Source organism: Scyliorhinus canicula, chromosome 14 (assembly GCF_902713615.1).
Source record: "Scyliorhinus canicula chromosome 14, sScyCan1.1, whole genome shotgun sequence".
NCBI lineage: Eukaryota > Metazoa > Chordata > Chondrichthyes > Carcharhiniformes > Scyliorhinidae > Scyliorhinus > Scyliorhinus canicula.
In genome coordinates, this window is record NC_052159.1 from 143,878,081 (window position 1) to 143,903,513 (window position 25,433).

At 43.9% G+C, this 25,433-nt stretch overlaps 1 protein-coding gene across 1 annotated transcript in view; it reads left to right on the plus strand.

Annotated features, from left to right (window-relative positions):
• The window catches only part of mycbp2 (MYC binding protein 2), a 212,614-nt gene that overhangs the window by 151,528 nt on the left and 35,653 nt on the right, over positions 1-25,433 (plus strand). Inside the window, 9 exon segments of the mRNA XM_038817780.1 lie at positions 4,546-4,707; positions 5,169-5,270; positions 6,444-8,075; positions 13,058-13,227; positions 15,935-16,179; positions 17,465-17,632; positions 17,749-17,906; positions 19,892-20,091; positions 20,294-20,443. Coding sequence (XP_038673708.1) covers positions 4,546-4,707; positions 5,169-5,270; positions 6,444-8,075; positions 13,058-13,227; positions 15,935-16,179; positions 17,465-17,632; positions 17,749-17,906; positions 19,892-20,091; positions 20,294-20,443 — 2,987 coding nt within the window.

Here is a 25,433-nt window from a genome sequence, read left to right on the forward strand (position 1 = left end):
ACTGTAACAAGTTAACATTTTCCATTCTCTTTCCAAAACAAAGCTTGTTTCTTTGCTAATTCAATGGAATCTGTTGAGCTTCATTTGCCCGGAAAAATTGTAAAATTGGTGGAGTACAACGCAGTGCTCAACGCCCAACTTATAATTTGAATAATGTAGCTTATGGATCATTCTTGCAGCGTCATTCATTTTGCATTTGAATAAAACATTCTTGAACAGTCCACATTTTCACTTGGCACATTTATAGTGACACGTTTTAGCAGTCTAATCACTTTGCCGAAAAATGACTGTTCGTTGACTTCCAGAATGAATGAACTGTAATGTAAAGGTTCTACCTTTGTCTCCTATTTATGGAAAATAGTTTAAGTACAACATAATTCAACCAGCTAGCTGTGCATTCATCAAGATTGAGTACCTCAGTCGTGCGTAAATTATCTATCAAACATTTGTGTAACCTTTTTGCATCCCAGCATGCTGCCTTTTTGCTCTGTTAATTTTTTCCCCCCAAGTTCCTTCAAGTAGATTTTGTTCCTTTCCCTAGTTAATGACCTCAACGCCATTCCTAATGCAGCAAGGGTCTTAACTGACACATTTTCAGACTAGTACAGCTTTAAAACTGGCCACTGTGAGCTCTGCAGGAAATCGTACGGTTGATTGCTCAACAATACTTGGAATTCTTATTGTTCCCCTTTTTATTTGCAGAGAAGCAGTGAAACCCTGTTTCACACTTCCTTTTAGGGTGGTGTGGTTTAAAATTCAAGAGCTGCTCAGGCCCTAATGGAACCTGGAAGCATTTTTTTTCTATCGAGTTTTTCTTCATCTTTTATTCGGAGATCAATGGTTCGTTAATCCCATTCTTGGTTTTACCTCTTTTGCCTGGTCCAAAGGTTTCGTGAGATGCTTCCCCAGGTGTCGGGCATCTTAAAATCCCTCAGGTTGTTTTTAGGTATGAAGGAGGAGGGTCTCTTTCACACCAACCGCTAGTAAGTGCAAGGAGGTTATGTTAAAGACCAGCCTACAGATCCTCTGAACCAAAGTATCTAGCCTATGTCCAGCAGCTTCTGAAATGCTTCAAGCTTTTTTACGTGATTTTTCAGTCGTTGTCCTGAAACAGCAGAAGCTTGGCAAAGCCATTGTGCAGAATAATCACCTTGCACACCAGGTATCAGATTCTGTATAAATTGCCGCTCTTGAGGCGCTCTCCAAAATGAAGGCGGTGGTGGGGAATAGATTATTTCGGCCAGCTGTTCTTTAGGGGCCACAGGGCACTGCAGCCAATTACAAGCCAGGATTTAACCAGAAAAGCCTTTTGCACAATGACTTCAGAAGTGAATCTTCAGCCACGCAGCAGTGATGTTATCTCTTGACTGCAAAGGAGCCAAATGTTTCTGGGATCTATGGATGTGCACTGCAGCCAGTGCTTGGGCTAGGGAATCAAGGTTACAGCTACATACAATTCAGGCAGGGTTTCTCCTAGTAAATCTGTCTGTGTACATGGTTCAGGATGCCCCAATGATGGAGTAATTTTTTTAAGTTCAACCAAGGCTCTTGAACAACTGGCTTTCCTTTAGTGCTGAATGAGTTTCACAAATGGCAAGAGAGAGGTTTTGTTTTTGGTCACAATTAGTGTGAGGTTCTTGTCCAATCCTCTACTCTAAGCTCTTCTTTCGAAATACAAACAACATTTGCTTCACGTAGTTTTACTGAAGGATGTGCTCCCATTTTTGCAATTCATCCACAACTTGGGAAATGTCAAAATACACTATTTGTATACAGTCTTTATAAAACAACAAATTTTAATCAAATTTTTGCTTCCATGTTATGAGCAGGATTGCCTTTCTGTGGCAGCAGTCAATTTGTGTCTATCCCCATTTATACCTCTCTTACGCACCATGGTGAATGTCGACCACTGAACTTTCCACCATGTTTGAGTATTCCATTTCTCAGCAATTTGTGGAAATCTCAATTTCGTCTGTAGTGCAATCTTGTATTACATAATTTCTCACTCCCACATGACAACAAATGCCCTACCTGCCTTAAGATCTGCAGATCCCGAATCTGCCTCAATGGCAATCTTTGATCCGGGGAGGGCAACCCTCCCCACTAGTGAGGGTTTGCCACTAATAATCTCTGGGAATTATCCTTTCCAGGAGGCTAATTCTGAATGGTGTCTCCTCCTTGAGAGGTTGAGAATGTGGACATTCCTCGGTTTCCCTGGAAATAATTGTTAACCAGGAGTTTCTTGGAAACTTCTGTGGTGAAGCATTTTCCCTGAATAGATGCTATATCAAACTGAATATCAGTACTGTATGTCAGTGATGGCAAACTAGAATTGGTATAGAGGCTCTACAGCCTGGGGGGGGGGGGGGGGGAGTAAAGAAAATTGAGATCCACTGTTCTTTTGGAGCACAGATCTTTCTGATTCAGTTGTTAGCACCCTGACAAATCTATGCTCTATGTATTTAAATTAGACTCTCCTATGGTCAAATCCTCAACAATTTTCTTGCAGCCTTCAAAGGTTTGACAAACGTCTTCGGATCAGTGGTCAGTTACCTGTATTTGAGTATAGTTTTTGGATTGTTTGTCAACCAAAGTGTGGGGTGTTACGTTGTGTCAAAAATCAGCAGTTTGCGTCACTGACTTTTGTCAGTGAGCCTCGCTTTTGTGTTTGATTTGAACGACAAGTGGCTAATGCACCACTCCTTCACTGCGGTGTCAACTGAGATCATGTGCTCAAGTGGAGTGGAGCTTGAATCTACAGCCTCCGACTTGGATGAAAGTGCCACTGCTAAGCCAAGCTGACTTGAAAGTTGCACATTACTCAGCAAGGATAACCATGAATGCTGAAGGCACTGGAAAGGGAGATTAAAAGATAGGATAGTTTTGCTTGAAATGAATCGGCAAAAAGATTTTTAAGAACTCTTCAGTCATGAAATTTAATGCAACTTTTGGTAGGAAAAACAAGGAGAGAATAAACTAAAGGACACAGTTCTAAAATTGGGTGTAGGACTATTTGTGCATAAATTGTCGAATGTGGCAGGGCAGGTTGAGAAAGTGGTTAAAAAGGCAAACAGGATCGTGGGCTTTATAAATAGAGGCAAAGAGGACAAAACCAAGGAAATAATTATGAAGCTTTAAAAACCTCTAGTTCGGCTTCAACTGAAATATTCCATCCAATTCTGGGCACCACACTGAAGGATTTAGAGCAGATTCAGAAAAGATTGATGAAAATAGTTCCATGAATGAGGAATTTGTTAACTGGATAGATTAGCGAAGCTGGAACAATTCCGAGAGAACCGGTTGAGAGGAGATTTGACTGAGGTGTTCAAAGTTGAGGGGTCAAGATAGAGTAGATCTCGAGGGACTGTTCCCGTCAGTGTAAGGAACCAGAGAACACATTTAAGGTGGTTAGCAAAAGTGACATGAGTAAAACCTTTTTTACATAGCAGGTGGTAAGAATTTAGAATGCACTGCCTGAGAGTCTGGTGGAGGCAGGTAGACTCTGCACTTTCAAAAGGGAAAAGCACCTGAAGATGGAATTTGTAGAGCTATGGAGAAAGGCTAGGGAGTGAGACTAGCCAAATCCTTGTAGAGACCTTGCAGAGACAGGACGAGCCAAGTGGCCTCTTCCTCGGTTATCACCATTCGATGATTCATTATAACGGACCTCTGAAAGAAAAATAGCAAGGACTTTGAAAGAGGCTGTCTTGTGCCCAATAACTGCAGGTCCTCTGAATTAGCAGGTTAGTCAGAAGAGAGACGCACGTCTGAGAATTGGCAAACAAAGCAGATCCTAGTTCTGAAACTGGCTACTGTGGAGATTTGGGAAACATTAGTATCTGTTTTTCATTGAAATCAACCCAAGGTTTATGAATCTTCCCATGGCAGAATACTCCAATAATAGTACTTTTCATGGATGTTCATAAATTCTGTTTACAAGATTATAAAAACCGATTTGACCAGGGATACTTGGTGCTTAATATTGCACCTCAAAAGAGCAAAACGGGTGGAATCCATGCTGAACTTTATGTAGAACTCAGCTTTCAAGGCAAAGATGATAACAGTTCAAGAATATTGCTACTTGTGAGCGTATATATTTTGAAAGGTAGTCTTCCAGATTTATAGGAATTATCACCTGAGGAAGGAGCAGCGCTCCGAAAGCTCGTGTTTGAAACAAACCTGTTGGACTTTAACCTGGTGTTGTAAGACTTCTTACTGTGCTTACCCCAGACCAACTCCGGCATCTCCACATTATAGGAATTATGTTACTGCAATATACTCCCTATAGTTTAGAAATGATTGCCCGCTTACCCTAGCCGTGAAGAATTGTCTCACACATGCTTTAAAAGCAGGTATCCAACAATTGAGGCCAGATTATATGTGTGATTCATTCACTATGCATGTTTTCAACTTGCTGGATAATTGTGGGGTGGTTTGAAAATTAGCTTCATGTTCCTCAGACTTTCATGCCAATGAAATATCATTAGAAAATATCAATTGAGGGAGTTAAGGAACCAAACATAGTCTTAATTTTGCCTGCTACAGGTGACCAGCTGAGTGCCATACTGAATACCATTCAGTCACAGCCTTTCCTTCCAGCTTCTAGCGTCTTTGGTCAAGCTGCAAAGCCTTCCTCTTCCCTTGTTCACAGCCCATTTGTGTTTGGACAGCCCCTTTCCTTGCCGCAGTCTCAACCACAGCTTCTGAGTAAGTCTGTCTGTCTCACCTGCCTATCATATTCCATCCTGTTGCTTTACTATTGTTGTTCTGTAGACTCTCTTCCATCAATAGAGTACTGTGGTAAATTTAATTTTGTACACTAATTTATGAAGCACTTGTCTTTTGATGAAGATTTTACAGCATTTTGTTACTTGATAGTAACTTGTGCAGACCGGGATGCTCCTTACTATTATCAAAGTTTTTTTTTCAAAACAAATGGTTGGTTCCATTGCATTAGCACTGACAAAATGGCAACATGTGCTGAATTGTCAGAAGTCAAAACAGAAACAAAACCTCCCAAGTTTTATCTAATTTCAAAGCATACAGCTAAGTTTGTTTTATTCTAACTTGTAAATGTACCTGTAAATAGCTTCTTTGCTTATTCTTGCTGCTGAAGCGTTTCTGTCATTGAATCTCTGCTGCTTATCTGCCACTGTCTTCCTCTGTAGACACTTCATCCCGCAGCCTTGCATCACGTGAGCATGCATACAAAAGTAATAGCTCCGCAGGCCCTGGGTCAGGTGTCTGTTCTGTGTCTCTGAAGTCAAAGGGTGGGTATGCATGTAATGATGAAAAAAAAAGTCTGATTATATGATTGTTGGACCCCTGCAGAGGACAACAGTGCTGCTTTTGCTCTTGCTTATAAATTCATATTGACGTATATTTAATTTTTTTGCACTTCATGGTCCGTGTTTACCGTGCAGAATTATTTATTGTTTCATACACTGGTTCCTTCTAAAACATTTTGGAGCTAATTATTTCACTAGTTTGTACTGAAGAGCTGAACTGTATTTTCACACAAAGTTCTTGAGACTCTTGAGGGCATTCTTGATTTAGAAATTGATCAATATAGAATTTTTCTGGAGCTAATGAACAAAACTACCAAATGTACTCCTTTTGAAAATTTTGGGGCAAGCCAACGATTGTTTATTGAACAAGCTGTGCAGTTAAATATATTTTATACTGAAAAATCCCGTTACTTCTCCAGTTAAAACTGGGGACCAGTTTACCAATTTTGTATGCGACTTATGGAATTGGGAGTAATACATTAGCCTAACCATGGCAATCTTTTTTTGACGTACAGTTATGCAGACTGAGACTCATTTGTTAAACTTAAAATGGAAGACACTGAGCTTCATCCAATGTTTGTTTCCAAGGATCAGAAGGGCTACAAACATGGAAGGTTTTTACCTTCTGTCTTTAAAAATATTCCTGTGGTCACTTAGCTAAGTCCAATCTTCTGGGTAACATTGTAAAGGAAATCTGCAGTTTTGTGACTGGATTTATTTGGAAATTAGATGGGAAAATAGCATTGGAAAAATATACTTTACCAGTTTTGCAGTGATTCTGACCTTTTTAATCAATCATTATGATAACTAGCTTAATGTTCATAGTTGTATTTTTGTTTATTTTCATTATAATGTTAACAATGACTGCACCCCTTTTATTGGTTTTTCTTTGCTGCTGTAGTCTTGAACCAAAAGAACAGCGCATTATTTATGAAGTGTGGACTGAGAAACATCCTATTCCTTACTGTTATAAGGGAGGTGGGAAATAACCTGTATATTTAATTTACTTATTTAAAATACCATATCTGAGGAATAGTGCTGCAATTCCATCCATCTTTGCTGCTGAACATTGGGAAATATAATGAAATAGCTTCTTTTTATTCTGAATATAAAGTATATAAATGACTGACCATCTCTTCGAAATGTGATTTTCAGGTGATAAAGGAAATGTTGTAGTAACTGGAAGACCACCTGGAAACTTTGATTTGTCCTGTAAACATAAAACTGAAAATCGCTTACAAAAAATGGAAGGTCGGATCAGTAAGGCTGCTGCAGAACAGACAAAGACAAAAAATGCAGAAAATCTGTCTGCAAGTGAATCCCTCATGCTTAAATCAGACACTGCCAAATTGCGATCAGACTCTCACAGTAGATCCCTTTCTCCAAATCATAACACACTGCAGTCACTAAAAACGGATGAGAAGACTGCTGCTGGGCTAAGAGCGGAGTCACCAACACCAGGATCACGGTCAGCGTTGTCAAAGCAGAAGTTATCATCTGGGAAAAGCAGCCCATCAAGTCCCAATTCTCCGAGGCCATCTTCTCCTCTAATTCATAAAGCCAACACAACGGCAAAAATTAGGTTGGATCCACCACGCGAGAGATCAAAATCTGACTCGTATACTTTGGACCCGGATACAGTTCGTAAGAAAAAGGTTCCTCTCGTGGAACCTTTACGAGGGCGGTCAACTTCACCTAAACCAAAACTACTACCCAAGGAGGCAAAAACTGCAGCCAACACAGAGAACAGAACACCATCCCCCCAGGTAGTGCAAGAAAATCTTCACAGTGAGATAGTTGCGATTTGTACGTCTAGTACTCTGACAACAACCAGTAATTCAGATGCAGTCTCTGAAAAGATAGCTGAAATGCAAAACTCTGAAGACTCCTCTCCAAAGGTCCATTTCAGCATTGGAAAGGCTCCACCCAAAGAAGAACAAGAAACTAGATCATCCCCTAAGATGAGTCGTAAGAGTCCTGGCAGACACACTAGACCCAAGAAGGAGAAAATGGGAACTATTTTCAAGGACGAGAGTAATTCATCTGTTGAGCCACCAAAACAAGCAATGTCTCCTTCTGTCGCAGAATGTGCCCGTGCAGTGTTTGCATCTTTCCTATGGCATGAAGGGGTTGTCCACGATGCAATGGCGTGTTCATCTTTCTTGAAGTTCAACCCTGACCTCAGTAAAGAATATGCACCAATGAGAAGCAGCCTTCACAGCCAGCAAGGCATCGAAGAGAGAGAGACTAAACTGAAGAACAGGCATTCATTGGAAATATCATCTGCTCTAAATATGTTTAATATTTCTCCTCATGGTCCAGACATATCTAAAATGGGCAGTATTAATAAAAATAAGGTGCTCTCAATGCTCAAAGAACCCCCACTGCCTGAGAAAAATGAAGATGGAAAAGCAGATTCAACAGCCTATGAAACTTTGAGCCTTCATTCTATGAAGAGCAGGTCCTCTTTGCCTCTTACTTTGCAGCACCTTGTTGCCTTTTGGGAGGATATCTCACTGGCAACCATAAAAGCAGCCACTCAGAACATGATCTTTCCCAGCCCTGGTTCAAGTGCTATCCTGAAGAAAAAAGAGAATGAAAAAGATAACAAAAAGGGTAAGAAAGAGAAGAAGAAAAAAGACAAAGCAGAGGCAAGACCCAGAGGAAACCTTTTTGGAGAAATGGCGCAGCTCGCAATGGGAGGCCCTGAGAAAGACACTATATGTGAGCTGTGTGGTGAATCCCATCAATATCCTGTAACATATCACATGAGACAAGTTCATCCAGGTAACTTAATTTATTTCTTACTCATCCCAGTTAAAAAGATCATATGTATCTACAGCTTAAGTAAATTATCTTTTAGTTATCTCCACAGTGTAGTTGCATTAGTACACCTTGGTTTTTGGGTTCACCTCAAAAGGCTGCTGAATTTTAAATGAACAAAAATGGCAAATTGTCATCCGTTTTGTGTATAATACTTGGATCAGTTTTTGCTCTTTTTCGATCAGTTGCCAATATGTTTCAAGATTCATTCATTTGAGTATAGCTGCTTCACTTCTGCAATTTTAGGATGCTCAGACTGAACCCTAACCTTAAATTCAACAGGAGCTTTTGATTGTGTTTCTCATTTTCAACTGGCTTTTTATTCTGGCTGCTCTGCATTCTTGCCTTCTGAAGGTTCTGATTCTTGCTGACATTTACTTCCAAAAGTCCTCAATCGACTCACCCGGTTGCTGGACGCGAGTGGAGAGTACATACCTCGCAAACAGAGTGTTCGTCAACTCGACATAATTTTCTTTGAGCAGTTCCATAGCACGGGCATAGGTTGGCGTGTCCTGTATCAGCGGGAACACGCTGGAGCTCAGCCTGGAGTAAAGAAGAAGTACCTTCTGAGCCTCCGATGGTGCAGGGTCCGCGGAGGTGATGTAGGCCTCGAAGACAGCCAGCCAGTGTTAAAGTCTTTCCTGGCGTTCGGCGATTGCGGATCCAGCTGCAGGCGGTCGGGTTTTATTCTGATGTCCATGATTAGGGAAATCTCATGTTAATAAATTGATGCGCTAACAATTGCACACAGGAACACGAAACGGTATAAAAGAGGCTGGGGAGAACGTACAGGTGGAAACGGCTGAATACGCACTTCTTGTTATAAGTTAGATTGAGGAGAGATGCGGTGTGGAGAAATTTGGCACGGTTGGCGTCATGGTCCTGCTGGTCGTGGCCGCAGATGGTGACATCTAAGTACGGAAACGTGGCCCGCAATCCGTACCAGTCAACCATTCGGTCCATTTCTCGTTGAAAGACCGAGACCCCGTTAGTGACGCCGAAGGGAACCCTAAGGAATTGATAGAGGCGACCGTCCGCCTCGAAGGCAGTGTAGGAACGGTCTGATTTACGAATGGGGAGCTGGTGGTAGGCGGATTTCAGGTCAATTGTTGAGAAGACCCGGAACTGTGCAATCTGATTGACCATATCAGATATGCGAGGGAGGGGGTACGCGTCGAGCTGCGTGTACCGGTTGATGGTCTGGCTGTAGTCCATGACCATCCTGTGTTTCTCCCCAGTTTTAACCACCACCACTTGAGCTCTCCAGGGGATATTGCTGGCCTCGATAATACCATCCCTAAGCAACCGCTGGACTTCGGACCTGATGAAGGTCTTGTCCTGGGTGCTGTACCATCTGCTCCGGGTGGCGACGGGTTTGCAATCTGCAGCCAGATTGGCAAAGAGAGAGGGAGGGTCAACCTTGAGGGTTGTGAGGCCGCAAATGGTGAATGGTGGTAAGGGTCTGCCGAATTTGAGGGTGAGGCTCTGGAGGTTACATTGGAAGTCCAGGCCCAGTAAAAGTGTCGCACAGAGGTTGGGGAGACAGTCCTCTAGTAACTCAAGAAAGCATTTCATATTGGGGCCTTGATTTTAACCCCTGACAAACGGGCCTGGGGCGGTGGTGATGTGGTGGACGATGTAAAATATAAGGATAGTGCAACCCAGCATCTCTCTCACTCTCTTTCTCTCTCTCTCTCTCTCCGCCCCCATCATCCCTTTTTAAAAATGCAGAAATAACTCCCCAAAAACAGCAGGGAGGGGACTAACTTGCATATTAAAGTCATCGCACTGACTTGAACAGTGTGTGTGGATTAGGCTTGAACTGCAGAAATGCTGGTAGCTGAACCAAGCTGCTGGCTCTTCATGGTAAGTTGGCCAAGAAGGGCCAGATTGTTTTCCCCCCCCCCAGCCCCACAGGAAATGCCTTCTCTGGCCCTGATTGCCACCCCTCCCAACGGCCATTCAGGTGCAGCAAGTAATTAGGTAAGCAAGTGGATATTGTTTTATTGCAAGGAGAATCAAATACAAAAGTAGGGATATTTTGCTATAGTTGTACAGGTACTTGCTGCACCTAAATACTAACTTTGGTCTCCTTATTTAAGAAAAGATTTAAATGTGTTAGAAGCAGTACAGAGAGGGTTCACTCGACTGATACCAGGGGCGTAGGGGTTATCTTATGAGGAAAGGTTGGACACGCTGGGCTTGTATTCACTGGAGTTTAGAAGTTTGAGAGGTGACCTTATTGAAACTTCTAAGCTCCTAAGGGGGCATGACAGGGTGGATGCTGAAAGGATGTTTTCATTTGGGAGAGACTAGAACTAGGGGACACATTTTTGGGGTGTCCCATTTAACACACAGATGATAAGATGGGCAGTACTGTAGCACAGTGGTTAGCACTGTTGCTTCACAGCTCCAGGGTTCAGGTTTGATTACTGGCTTGGGTCACTGTGCGGAGTCAGCACATTGTACCCGTGTCTACGTGGGTTCCTCTGGGTGCTCCAGTTTCCCTCCACAGTCTAAAGGTGTGTAGGTTCGGTGAATTGACCATGCTAAATTACCCTTGTTGTCCAAAAAGGTTATGTGAGATTACGGAGATAGGGTGGAGGTGTGGGCTTAAATGGTGTGCTCTTTCCAAGGGCCGGTGCAGTCTCGATGGGCGGAATGGCCTCCTTCTGCATTGTAAATTCTATGATTCTACTTTCTATTGTAAGTCAAGAATCTATGGAATTCTCTTTCCCAGAGAGTGGTGGAGGCAGAGTCAATGAATGTTTTTACGGCATAGATAGATTCTTGACTAACAAGGCAGTCAAAGGTTATCAGGGTAGGCACAATGTGGTGTTATGGCCACAGTCAGATCAACAGTGATCTTATTGAATAGCAATGCAGGTTCAAGCAGGCAAATGGCATATTACTGCTACTAATTCATATGTTCGTATGTATGATCTTTCCTCCCCCACAATCCTGAGAAAATCTTCATTGTTCTTGTGTTCTCTCCAATTGGCCCACTCCCTTCTGCTCCAGAACCACATTTTTACAACTTTGTAATCTTTAGTTATCTGCTTTTTCCCAAGCTCCACATTTCAACTTTTTTGTGATGAGACACTTTATATCTCAGTCTTAATCATTCCCTTCTTAAGATATACACTCACTCATATGCTGAACAATTCTTTGTTTGGAGAATGCATTCTTTGCCATTGCTGTTCTAGCTCTGATCACTGAAGCAATGCAGAGAAGAATTGAGGCTGCCATGTTGTGTTTTTTTGTGGCGAAGAAGAACAACATCTTGGACAAGTCACACGACCAATGAAGCGGTGCTAGGAAAATCTGAGATCAAAAGAATTCTGCTGACCAATATAAGGAACAGACAGTTGGAATTTCTGGGCCACATTTTAAGTCATGATTTAGAAAATCTGATGCTGATGCTAAAAGAGATCAAGGTAGACAAAAAGTAATCTCTGTTCAAGAGTCTTGCAGTGTGTATGTATGTACCACTAATGAACCACACTTCCAGAGCAAGATTAACATGGAGGTCCATGGTAGTCAATGCTCTCTCAGGGCACGGTCCCAGAAGAAAGAGAGAGAGTAACCATCTTCTAACAAGATGCTCCTCGGCAACTAAATTGTGATACCTGTTCCAGCTGCAGACCATTTATTTTGACCTCTGCTTTCCAACTATTATTTCTTCAAATCTTCATGACCCCCATCTATTTTTACATTAATTTTCATTGCATAAACTTTCACCACTTCATTCATTTTGTCTATTAGCATTTGAAGAGTAGCCACTGGGGCCCAGTCCTCCACACATCTCACTACCTTCACCAGTTGACCATCTACTCTGACACCTTTCTGCACTTCATCCAGTGCTTCTTTTGTCATGATCAAGGTCAGTTTTTTTCATCACTTCTGGTTCCTTTGTCAATCACCTTAATTCTGTCTCTCTGGTTACTGGTTTCTGCCACTAGAACCAATTCCTCATCATCCATTCTATTGAAACCATTCTTTTGCATCTTTCAAATCTTATCACAATCCTCTCTGCCTCAAGGAATACCCCAGCTTCTCCAATCTCGCCACATAACAGTCCCTCATCCCTAGTACCATTTTAGTAAATCTCGAGGTTTTGTGCCCAGCGTTGAACATAATGCTGCAACTGAGGCTTAACCAGTATTTTTTTTGTTTTAAATTGCGTTTATAAAGTTATTTTCCCATCCGTTAAGGACATTTCAAAGCGCTTTACAGTCAATTAAGTACTTTTGAATTGTAATCACTGTTGAGCAATCTCCCACAAAAACAATGAGGTAGTGACCAGATAATCTGTTTCAGTATATTGACTATTATTGGCCAGGATACTGGGAATAATTTCCCGACTCCTCTTCAGAGTTGTGCCAAGGAATCTTTGACATCCAGCAGAACAGGAGATGGAACTTTGGTTTAATATCTTCTCTGAAAGATGGCTTCTCCAACAGATGATAACTCTCAAATGGACAGCAGTCCCTCAGCACTGCACTGAGCCTTGATTTTTGTGAGAATAATGGTTCCGCTTTTGTACTCGATGCCTCTTGATAAAACCAAAGATCCCACGTTTTGTTTCAACAGTTTTCCTAACTTGTCCGGCTATCTTCAAAGATTTCTGTACATACAACCCCAGGACTCTCTGTTCCTGCACCCCCTTCAAAATCATACAATTCAGCTCATATTGCTTTTTCTTATTGTCATGACCAAATGTATTTAATACATCAGTGTTAAATTTCATCTGCTATGTGCTTTGCCCACTTCACCAATCTATGTCCTCCTGATGCCTGTTACTATGTGCCCTGTGATTATCATTAATTCTATATAAACAGTTTGATTGCCGTTAAATTTGATATCCGAAGAATATGAAGTTCAATCAACTTTTTGTTGGATCTGTAAGAACTGTACTGAACACTGTCTGTTTTCATTTGCAAAAGGTTGTGGTCGCTATGCTGGAGGACAGGGCTATAATAGCATTGGTCACTTCTGTGGCGGCTGGGCAGGGAACTGTGGTGATGGAGGTGTTGGAGGAAGCACTTGGTATCTTGTATGTGATCGTTGCAGAGAAAAATATCTTCGGGAGAAACAAGCTGCAGCTCGTGAAAAGGTACATAGTCCATTGTACACAAGTCAAAATTAATTCCTATGCCCAATTAAGGCAATCTTCGCCGCACACTGCGGAGAAATATTTCACCATGTTGCTTCATAGTGCATAGCTTGAGCTCTTCATGGGTTTAGTTTCGATTCGGTGGGTGGAAATAGTTACAAACATTTTTGGTGAGGGTTGTTTGAGCTTTATGGAGCATTGTAATCCTCTGATTTTCAGGCACTCGCCTCACTAATTGCAGTTTCTGAGAAAACTTATGAATCAACACAATTCTGTATATGTTCCACATTTGATATAATAAATTTAAAATGTGTTGTGCTGAATAGATTACTCTTCAAATGGTTCAAGACCAGTTTCCTGACAAATACAAATCCTTGAACCTGATTTAGTTCTTCCCTGCAAGGGAATTCCCTGCAAGGGTATATTCTATGCAAATCTGTCCCTGCTCTAACTATCAATATTCTAAGCGGAATGCTTTGTTTCATAGGCATCCAAATCAGCGGGAAAGCTAGATTTCAGAGTAAAACTAATACTGTATTGACCTTGCCTCAACAACAGATCTGAAACATTAACCTCAGCAGAATTAACTAAGCCTACATCTTTCCCATGTATTCATCATTCTTCTTGTTTTTTTTCTTCAACTTGTTAAATTAATTTCAGTTTATAGTTGATGAAGAGCTGATTTGAGCGTGCAAAATTTCACGTGGAATCTTTGCAGCCAATTGAACAAGGGAAGACTTTCATTCCATTAGTCAGAGCTACAGCTAGCTCCCAATGCTGAAAGTGTGTTGTGGTCCTCCTTCAATATTGGCAACTAGTTAATCAGAATAATAAATAACCGAATATAACGCTTTCAACACCACCATGAAGCTTAAACGCTAACCAAAAATGAAAGTATTTCCAGTTTGACAGTATTCTATTTAGCTATGAATGCTAACATAACTGGCATTAGTCAAAGCTCTCGTCAATGGTGTTGAGACGCGAAAGACTCTGGAGCATTTATGAGCTATATGATCGTGGTGGTTTCGGAAGAGCTGTGCAACTCAAGTTAAAAGAATGAATTCCATTGAAGTTCAATAATTCAAGTTTAAGTATAATTGGTATATATTTTGTTTCAGAATCACACTTTGTCACATACAATATTTTATCATTGGAAAAACAGTGAAGTGACTTGGTACACATTCTGCAATCCTACAAAACTGAGATGCATGCTTAGTGTCTGAACTTATAATGGTAGCACAGTGAGTAGCACTGTTGCTTCACAGCTCCAGGGTCCCAGGTTCGATTCCCGGCTTGGGGTCACTGTCTGTGTGACAGTGTACACACGTTTTCCCCGTGTCTGCGTGGGTTTCCTCCGGGTGCTCCGGTTTCCTCCCACAAGTCCCGAAAGACGTGCTGTTAGGTGAATTGGATATTCTGAATTCTCTTTCAAAGTACCCGAACAGGTGGCGAAATGTGGCAACTAGGGGGTTTGCACAGTAACTTCATTGCAGTGTTAATGTAAGCCTACTTGTGACAATAAAGATTATTATTGTCATTTGAGAGTACCTTTAAGAAATGGGTGTTTAAGAAACGTACCTTTAAGAAATGGCTATTTATCAGTGATGTCAGAGTGTGGGTAGAGCTGGGCTGTCTGTCAGCTTTTTACTTTTGTTTTAGGCTATTTGCTGCAGGGTACATTTTAGTTTTGTTTTCAGAGCTGGATAGCTGCAATCACAGCCAGAAGGGGTATTAGTCTCTCTCTCTCTAATCTTAAAAACTGTAAATCGATCCTTTGGTGATTTAAAACTAATAACTGCTCTCAGTAGTGAATTTAACCTGATGTGCTTCTGTTAAAGGTTATGTTTTTAAGTCTTATGGATGTTAAAAGGAAAGCTTAAAGGATTACTTTGTGTTGTAGTCTTTGGGGATTGTATTTGAATTGATGGTTGCTAAGATGTTCACTGTATGTTTTAAAAAGGTTAACTTGAGTTCATAGAATAAATATTGTTTTGCTTTTAAAAATACATTTCCATTTCTGCTGTACCACACCTGTAGAGTGGGCCGTGTGTTCCCCACACCACAATCTATTAAAAGTTGTGGGTCAGGTGAACTCCATGATACACTTTGGGGTTCTCTCCCTGGCCCATAACATTATTATATATATTTCCCTTTTCCCTAGCACCCTGCATTACATAAATATGACTATGTTTAAGTACTGCATGCGGAAATGATGAATAAAGTTATATTTTTGGTGCATACGTGATTTTATTTCCAAGCACCAGTTTGTCACACTCCAATGAAAATAATCCAAATTATTTTGGATAATCCAAAACATTCAAAGTAGTTTGAAGAAAAGCCAGTGCTCTGCCCTTGATTACCAGTAAATGTTAAGTGTGCTCTTGGATGAATTCTACTCTCTTAGTTGAAGTATGCATCTTGTAGAACATTGATTGTTTGAAGCCTTTTGCTTTTAAAAGTAATGTAGATGCTTCTATTGCCACTTTTTGTTTTACTTTGATTGGAATCGAAATAAATTACTCAGATTTCTGCCTTGGTGATTTATTTATCAAATGTGTGATTTTATTTATAAAATGTGATAATCAATACTGAATATTGGTTAAACTTTATTAACCTTTTTGAGTTTTAAAGAAAAACGCTTTGAGTTCCATTTTGTTTTAATTTGGGGAAAAGGCACTCTATCAATGTTAGTGCTTTTCTTTTTCAGGTTAAACAAGCCAGAAAAAAACCGGTGCAAGTGAAGACACCACGAGCCTTGCCCTCTATGGAAGCTCATCAAGTGATTAAAGCAAACGCTATGTTCTTGCTCTCGCTGAGTAGTGCAGCCGAACCAAATATTCTTTGTTACCATACTCCAAGGCCTTTTCATTCACATCTCCCAAGTCTGAAAGAGGGCATCTCTGATGAGATACCCAGTAAATATCCATGCCTTTATCTACAGACTCTTGCAAGGTACAGCATGACAGATTTGCTCAACAATGTCAATGGTTTCTACACAGTAAAAATCTGCTAATGGGCAGGACAGTATACTATTATACAAGAACAAATTAAGGAATTAAGTTTGTAGTACAGGATGACTTGATGCAACTTTGTCTATTGTGCAAGTTCAGATTAGTTGATAGCACTTGTGTATGTTAAAGACATGAGGTGTACACACACAATCTAGGTTGACACCGTAGTATAGTATTGAACTAAAACTGTTCTGTCTGGCTGCCGAAATCGGGGTGGTGCCGCTTTTGTGATGCTCCGCCCCCTCCTAACGACGTACTGTGGGAGTAGGCCGTTGGGACGGCCTCAGGACGTTACCTGATGCTCTACCTCCGAAGCCCGGCCCCCGATGCTCGGCCCCCGATGCTCGGCCCCCGATAGGCCAAGTTACCGACGCCGTTGGCCGCGTGTGGTATTTATTTCCGGGAACTCGGCGTGGTGGCTGCGGACTCAGTCCAGCGCCGCCACAGTCGGAGGGGGGGGAGCCGATCCCCGAGCGGGGGGGGCTTTTGCGGGGTCTGGGGCCACTGGTGGGGGTGGTCCTGGAGTGGCCATAGGGGGTCACTATTTAGCAGGCCGTATCCGCGCACAGCCGGCGCCATGTTACATGTCGCAGCCGTTGTAGGCCACCGCCATGCGCATGCGTGGATACAGGCCCGGCAATTTTCCGGCCGTGTCCGCAGCTAGAGCCAGGTGCTCTACGCTGCATGCCTGCTAACCTCCCACCAGATCGGTGGCCGTTTTGCGCTGTTTTCTCAGTCATAAAACGCCCTCGTTCCCACCCCGGTGTCAGCATTTAGCCTCAGGATTGGTGAATCCAGACCCATATACTTGTTGAGTTGGGTATTAAAGATGCCACGGCACTAATAAAGAATGGATCACCCAAAACAAGTAAATTAACCATTTAAGCCATTGTCTGTGGGGCTATCTTGGTGAATCAGAAAGGTTGATTAACATTGCATATCAACAATCCTTATGTTGTTGAAAGGTACTTGCACTGTTAAGTTCTAGCCCTAATTTTCTGTGGTAAATTTAATGGAGTGTATATCCAACAAGCTCTTAAAAATAGCAGTAGAGCTAAGGGCAAGCTGCCGTGTGTACAAAGCTTAAAATAATATATAATCAACGTTCTTTGCAAGCCTCTTGCAATCCTCTGGTGTAGCATATATTTGACTAGGTATTACCATGTGAAAATCTTTTGCCGCTGCAATTTAACTGTAATTCACAGTTGTGAAACTCTGCCTCATAGACAGCATTCAGAGAACTTTACCAGCTACCACGATGATCACCTGTTCCAAGATGAAATGAGATACCTTCGTTCCACCTCTGTACCAGCGCCATACATATCGGTCACGCCCGATGCCTGCCCTCATGTATTTGACGAGCCCGAAACCAACCTGAAATCAATGCCTCATAGGTACTTCGAATAAACAATTCTCTTATTATAGTGTGTAGTATTAAAGATGAATGTTGTTAAACAAAACTCTTTTCTTCACAAGTCTGTGGAATGATGCATTTTACCTGTTTTTACAGTCTTGAAACAAGCCCTATAATGGAAAATGATACAGCAAAGCGTAGCGTCTTCCAACGATCATACTCAGTTGTTGCATCAGAATATGACAAACAGCACTCTATTTCACCTGCTCGTGTGAAGGCTATTCCCAGGCGACGTGTTAACAGTGGTGATGCAGGTGAGACGTCTCTGGCTACGATGGTGATGACATATAGCATTGTTTTCAGCAATATTTTTACTTTATTTCTATTTTTTGTGTCTCAAAAGCACTCACGGTCATATCATAGCTCGGTATGGCCATTAACATCCTGGAGACAAGCTAATGTCTGCAATCTGAAATAAAAGCAGAAAATGCTGAAAATACTCACATTATGGCAGCATCTGTGAAGTGAAATTCAGACCTGTGAGCTTTCATTCGAACTTGGAAAAGTTTTAAATGTAATAGATTTTGAGCAAGAGGTGATTAGGGGCAAAAGAAAGACCTGTGATAGGATGGAAGACAGGAGAGATTGAATGACAGAGCAGTCTGTCTTCCAGGGTCAAAGAGAAAGGTGAAGGGGCAAGAAAAGCAACAAAAGGTGTGCCTAGAACAGGTGTATTGCTGACTGCGTGTATCAGAAAAGAAGTATCAAAAAAGGAAAGGAAACAAAATGGACACCTAGATTCTTGTTGAAATAGTTGAACATGTTTAGTCCTGAAAAATGTAAAGTGCCTAATCGAAAGATACGGTGCAGTTCCTCAAGCTTGCATTAGACTTCACTGGAACAGTGCAGTAGATTAAAAAAAGAAGTGATATCCGTATGGGTGCAAGATGAAGAATTAAAACAGCAGGCCACCAGAACCTCTGGGTCGTGCTTGCAGACTGAAGGAAGATGTCGGTCACTGAATCTGTGTTTGGGTTCCCCAATGTAGAGGAGAGTGCCGTATGAACAGAGAATACAGTCCACTAAATTAGAAGAAGTACACTTAAATCTGCTTCACCTCGGATGGGAGGGGGGGGGGGGGGGGTCCTTGAACACTGGAGAGCATTTATTGACTCATAATTTGCTGTCAATAATAATGGTTCTTGCCGTGATTAATGTGCAAACAGCAATTTTAGGGAAGGACAAATGCAAGGGAATTGAGTATTTGTGTTAAAGTGCTACTGTGCTGTTATCTTTGCAAAGACAGGCTTTTGATTGCATTCCATGTGAAGCTGTATCTTTTTAACAACGTGATGTGTTAAATACAGCCAGTCAACAACTTTGGCAGTGAAAAATAACTATATTACAACTGTGAAGACACGTTCTATTAGGTTTAAATTATTGTTGGGGGTTTTTATTTATTGTTTCTCTTTTCCCTCTTTCTCTTTTTGAACCTGATTTTAACATTGAATTCACCAATCTACAACTACACTTCCTTCTCTGTCCTTGTTCATTTAAATGCACAGTCCATCAATCGGGTTGGCTAAGGCCCTATTCACTGAATTTTTCATCTCCCCTTCCAGCTGCCCACAGGGCAAAATGTCAGGAATTAAATGGGCATGGGCAACTGAAAATAAATAGCAGGTGCTAATTGCTGAGCCATTAGCGCAAATTATGGGCTGTGCTCTGTAGAAAGTCTTTACCTGGAATACTTTTTTCAAATAAAATTACAGTACCCAATTCATTTTTCCCAATTAAGGGGCAATTTAGTGTGGCCAATTTACCTACCCTGTACATCTTTGGGTTGTGGGGGCGAAACCCACGTAAACACGGGGAGAATGTGCAAACTCCACACGGACAGTGACCCAGAGCTGGGATTGAACCTGCGACCTCGGCAACATGAGGCAGCAGCACTAACCACTACGCCACTGTGCTGCCCTGAGGAAGGAGCAGTGCTCCGAAAGCTAGTGTTTGAAACAAACATGTTGGACTTTAACCTGGTGTTGTAAGACTTCTTACTAAATTTACAGAAATATGGAAACCTGTCTATTTGCTACTTGAAAACGGATCTGCCAGGACGTGGTGAATCCCCAAAGCTATTTTTTCTGTTGGAAACGATAGAGGGGGGCCTTTCCCGAACAGGGATTATATGTGTGATTCAGTAAAGCATGCATTTTACAATAGAGCTTTTAACTTTTTAATATCACAATGCCTCATTTATTTTCAAATATTTTAGCTATTAAATGGTCTTCTTTAACAGAAGTAGGATCATCTCTCCTTCGACATCCATCCCCTGAACTGTCCCGCCTGATCTCGGCTCATAGTTCGTTGCCCAAAGGAGAACGAAATTTCCAGTGGCCTGTCCTAGGGTTCGTCATACAACACCATGATCTGGAAGGATTGGAAATGGCGATGAGACATGCTCTAAGGAAATCTGCTTGCAGAGTATATGCGATGGAGGTCAGTGCCAATAATCAATGTATATATTTTTAAGCACCCAAATATCTGCTTGCTTAGTCATTCAGTGGATAAATAGTCAGGAATTACCTACAATAATGATTAAGGCATTGAACTGGTTCTACTTGATTTAAATTATGAGTTTGAAAATTTTGATTCGAGAGTAAAGGTTAAATGTTTCGTGGCTGTTTTTCAATTTAAACAGGCCTTCAACTGGCTATTGTGCAGCGTAATTCAGACTACTGCTCTTCATGATATTCTGTGGCATTTTGTGGCATCCCTAACTCCTGCTCCCTTGGAATCTGAAGATGAAGAAGTTGATGATAACAAGGTGAACAAAGAGAATATAGAACAGGTTGGTTAAAGATTGCTGTTCCTCAGAACATTTGTCTCATCCTAAAGGAAATTATGTTTGGATTATCTGTATTATTAAAACAAGATTTAAGAAATTAGACACATGGGGTTTGATTTAATCACCGCTTTGCGCCAGGCTCAGATCTGAGGGCACAGGTTAAATAGTGGGAAAGGCCGGCGCAAATCAGTTTGCTATCTAACTGGCCCGCTCCCGAAGGCGAGTTCCGGATTACGGCCAAATATGGCGAGCATATCATTAACCCCAATTTGCAATAATTTCCATCTCATTCGCGAGATTAAAGTCGAATATAGCAGCCTCCCAGGAATTAACCGGCTCCCCAGTGAGAAGTCATACAGGTGTCGTTTAGTACTTTTCAAAAATGTTAAGCTGGTGCCATGGCTGCTGTGGGGAACTGAGTAGGTGAGCGGCGATTCCCATTTTCGGATATGTAGCTCAAGGACGATGGAGCTGCTGCCCTGGGGGAGGGGGGGCCTGGCACATCAGGTGGGTTGGGCTTGGCGAGATGGGGCTGAAGCGTTCAAGTTCAGGGGACTGACCCCTGTTCTTGGTTATATGTTGATGGTCACTTTAACTCCCTTTGACTGTGAGCAGCCTCCAGTTCACAGCTGAAGGCTATTGCTAATAAGGAATTGGTACACAGAACAGTACAGCACAGAACAGGCCCTTCGGCCCTCAATGTTGTGCCGAGCAATGATCACCCTACTCAAACCCACATATCCACCCCATACCCGTAACCCAACAACCCCCCCCCCCCCCATAACCTTACCTTTTTTAGGACACTACGGGCAATTTAGCATGGCCAATCCACCTAACCCGCACATCTTTGGACTGTGGGAGGAAACCGGAGCACCCGGAGGAAACCCACGCACACACGGGGAGGACGTGCAGACTCCACACAGACAGTGACCCAGCCGGGAATCGAACCTGGGACCCTGGAGCTGTGAAGCATTTATGCTAACCACCATGCTGCCGTGCTGTTGTGAGAGCACTTCGCAGCTGCAGGTTGTCTTTGCTGCTTGCTCCTGTTGGTGCCTGAGAATAGCTAGAGGAAGAAAGGAAGATGCCTGAGAAGGTGGCAACATCGACACAGACTGGAGGCAGCACCCCATGTGCAGGGGCCACTGCACACCCTGAAACCCGTGCCACCCATCAGGCTGAGGAGGAACCCAGAGTGGGCCACCAGCGACGGCCCATGGTGTACTAAAGTCGTTGGCTTTTCAAAGAGATGATGGACAACATGTGCCGTAGGGGACTCTCTCAACAAAGAGATAGTGCGGCCCCTGTGCCATGTTCTTGCGGACTGAGCTCCCCGTGGAGGGGGAGGATACCCACACCCGGCGGTTGTGAAGGTCACTGCAGCCCTGAACCTTTATGGAACTGGTTCATTCCAGGGCTCGACCGGGGACTTGTGCAACATTTCACAAGTTACAGCCCACATGTGCACATGCCCAGATAGGAGGCTATATCAACCTTGAGCTGGACCAAGTCCACCAAGATGCCTAGGCTGCAGGATTCTCTGCCATTGCCGGGGTGCCCCAGGTCCAGGGGGTAATCAATGGCATGCATGTTACCTTGCGGGCACCAGGGCATCAGGGAGTGCCCTTCATCAACAGGTAGGGGTTCTACTCCATGAATGTTCAACTCATGTGACCACTGCCTCCAGATTATGCAGTTCCCAGGGAGCATGCAAGACACCTGGAGATCCTCGATGTCTTCAAGAACCACCCCAGGATGTCGTATTGGCTCTTGGAGGATCAGGAGTACCCACTGAGCTCCTACTAATGGTGTCTGTGCAGAGGCCAGAGTCTGAGGTGAAGACCCAATATAACACAGCCCATGTTGCCACCCATACCGTCATTGAGAAGTGCATCAGCCGTCTCAAAATGTAGTTCTGATGTCTGGGCTGCTCAGGTTGTGCACTGCAGTACACCCTCCAGAGGATCTCCTGCTTTCTAATGGTCTATTGTGCCCTCCACAACCTGGCACAGCAGTGGGATAACATGCTGGAAGAGGAGGGACATGTGTCCTCGTCAGAGGAGGACGAGCCGGACCGGGAGCAGATGGTGGACGAGTTGGGAGAGGAGCTGAAGGGTGAATCACAGGCAGCTGCAAGAGTCCGTATGCCTGAGGACCAGGAAGGCCCTCGTGCTCTCCCGCTTCTCATAGGACGAGGTTTTGTCCGTCAACACATTCTCCCTTCCCCATTCCCCGACTACCCTGTTCCACTCTCCCAGGTCTATGTGACACCAGCTGTGTTGGAACTGTCAGCTCGTCAAAGTACAAGGCAGGAGAGTGATGGTTACTCGCTGTGGAGTAAACTCTGGTGCTCCTCAATTTATGCTAAAGTCTTACTCCTGTCTTTCTGCTGACAGCACCTCATACCCATCCTCTGAACAGGATCTGCATCGGTGCATTTGATCTTGGACCACTGCCTGTGGGCAGGGGGTGCAGGTAGCGAAGGCATCGGGGTGGGGGTGCAGACAGGCCCGTTGTGAAGATTAAGGTGACAGTGGCTTCACATGTCTCGGGTGTAATTTGTTTTAATAGTGAACATTGGACATTTCCACCCACCCCCCCCCCCCCCCTCCCCCAGCTACAGTTTGTGACCCCCTCTCCCCCAAGCGTCCATTCTGTGATCTTTAGACTTCTTGATCTTAACGTGGTCTACTGCTACCTCTAGGTGTGTCCCCAGGATGCTCATCTGAGGTGGAGGCAGCCTGCTGCTTTTTGCGCCCTGTGGTCTTTGATGCCCATGGCAGAAGACCTCTGGAGGACCTGGAGCCGGAGGGCCGCCGCCGACTTACCAATTTCACTGCCATCGCTGTGCCACTCTGTTCTGCCCTCTGCCCTTGAGATGTGCTGGTGTCAAGAGGGGGGGGGGGGGGATTCCAAAGGACTGCAGACCGCCGTTGTCTCATTGTTGGCAGGCCCCTGGTTGGCATCCAGCACTTGGTCCTCCCTGATGGTGTTCTTAGGGCCCTGGGGTCTCCATGGGACGGAGTGGCATCTGGAATGAGCTCCTGAGGCCTTTGCATCATCTGGCTCTGCCAGTCCTGGCATATCCCGTTGTCGGCACCATGGGTGTCAACGCCATTAGCCATACTCCAATCGCTGGGCCACGCTCTGCAGTGCTGGCACCTTCAGCCATACTTCTCAATGATTGGGCCATGCTCTGCAGTGCCCTGGCAATGTCCACATGTTTCTGGGAAACTTCCCTCAGTGAATGGGGCCTGATGCCTAGTACCTCCGCCATGGTTGGCACAGTTTGAGCCATGCTTTGGGCACCACTCAAGATGCTGGCCTTGTCCTCCAGTCTATCCACTGCAGTCGCCACCCTAGCAGTGTTGGACTTGGTGCCAAGCATTGTCGGCATCATTTCCAGCGCCCGCAGCCTTTGGAACTCCTCTAATTTGCTACACACTTGCTGGAATGTCACTGACATCCCCTCCTGAATCTCATGTCCTCGCATCTTCATCAACTCTGGGAGAACCTTGTCCAGAGGCTCGACATCTGACTGGGACTCTGCAGAGTCCTGGGATCCCAGCAGACCTCCAATTGCTGGCTCCATTGGATGTTCCTGCCTCCAGCATCAGCAACTGTGTGGTGCTCACCAGATTGCCACAGAAGTCTGTCCAATAATGGAGGTGTATGTCTCTGCTGGCGGAAGGTGGGGGTGAAAGGTATGACGTCGCGGTGGTGGTGGACTCAGAGTTCTCCTCTGAGATATTTCTTTGGGCTTCGGGGAGGGGGTGGATGACTCCGGATGACCCGGCAGGATCAGATGGAGATCCTGCGAGCGAATGGACATGAGAGAGAAGGATCATTTTTGTCTGATAGGAACAACTCACTTGAGATCGGTCATCTGCGTGAAGAAGGCCGTGAATCCTCACATCTGCAGCGCAGGACAGCCTTGCTGTCGGTGACTGCTCTCACCTTGGTCAATCCCAAGATCTCCAGGGCCTGTTCCTCTCAAAGGGTAAGAACATTGATTTCTGGTACTCCGACCCCCAGTTTTGGCTCTTTCCCACTTATTATGGGCTATCTTCTGCAGGGAAAAAGTAGGGCTTTGTGAGTCTCTTGATGGATCGGGGGTGAGGTGGGTGGGCTATGGCAGGTGGCATGTGTGCGCACTGATTGTCCTGATGGGTGGCAGGGGTTTCTGAGGAACAAGCACGAAGATTGGATGTGGGGCGGATGCGAGGTGGATTTGTTGGGGGGGGGGTTCGGTGGTGGTTCTGGGAACTTGAGGGCTAGGGCTGATGATGTTTGAGAGCTGGCAAGCGGAACTGATGCCAGGAGAGAGGTGGTAACTTACCCTTGCAGCTCAGTGGAAATTGTTAGTCGTCTTCCTATATGGTACGGTGGTCCTCCTGGACATGCCCACAATGACAGCCGCTGCCAGTGCCCCCTCAGCTGCTATTGGTGACCCTGCTGCTGGTCCTCCGAGTCCCCTCAGTGAAATAGGATGTCCCGACTCACATCCGCAGCATCGAGAAGCCTGGCCGGGTCGGCGGCATCAAAGCGAAGACCGGGTCCACGCGCTGTCACGCTTGTGTGTTGATTGAGTGAGTGGTGAGGGAGCATTTAAAAGCAGCTCACCCTTGTTAGCAGCGAAACACTGAGGCGCAAGTCTTGCGAATCAGATGGCAAGAAGCTCATGGGTGTTAAATACGGGCTTCAATCTCAATGAAACACCCCACCAATCTCGCCCAAAATGACACTTTAAACTTTTCTTCCATTAAATCCCACCCATTATTTTAGTCTTTCTGATGTTTGTGTGTCTGGAATAAAGCAGAATTTGGGCAAGAGCGAACAGATACGACTGTGCCAGAAATGTGCTCCAAACAAGAAGTTGCTGGATTTTTGAGGCGGGATTCTCCATTTCTGAGACTGAGTATTGACGCCAACGCAGAATTCGTGGGCTTTCATGGCAGTAAAACTGGCGCCACACCGGAACCAATTCCGCCAC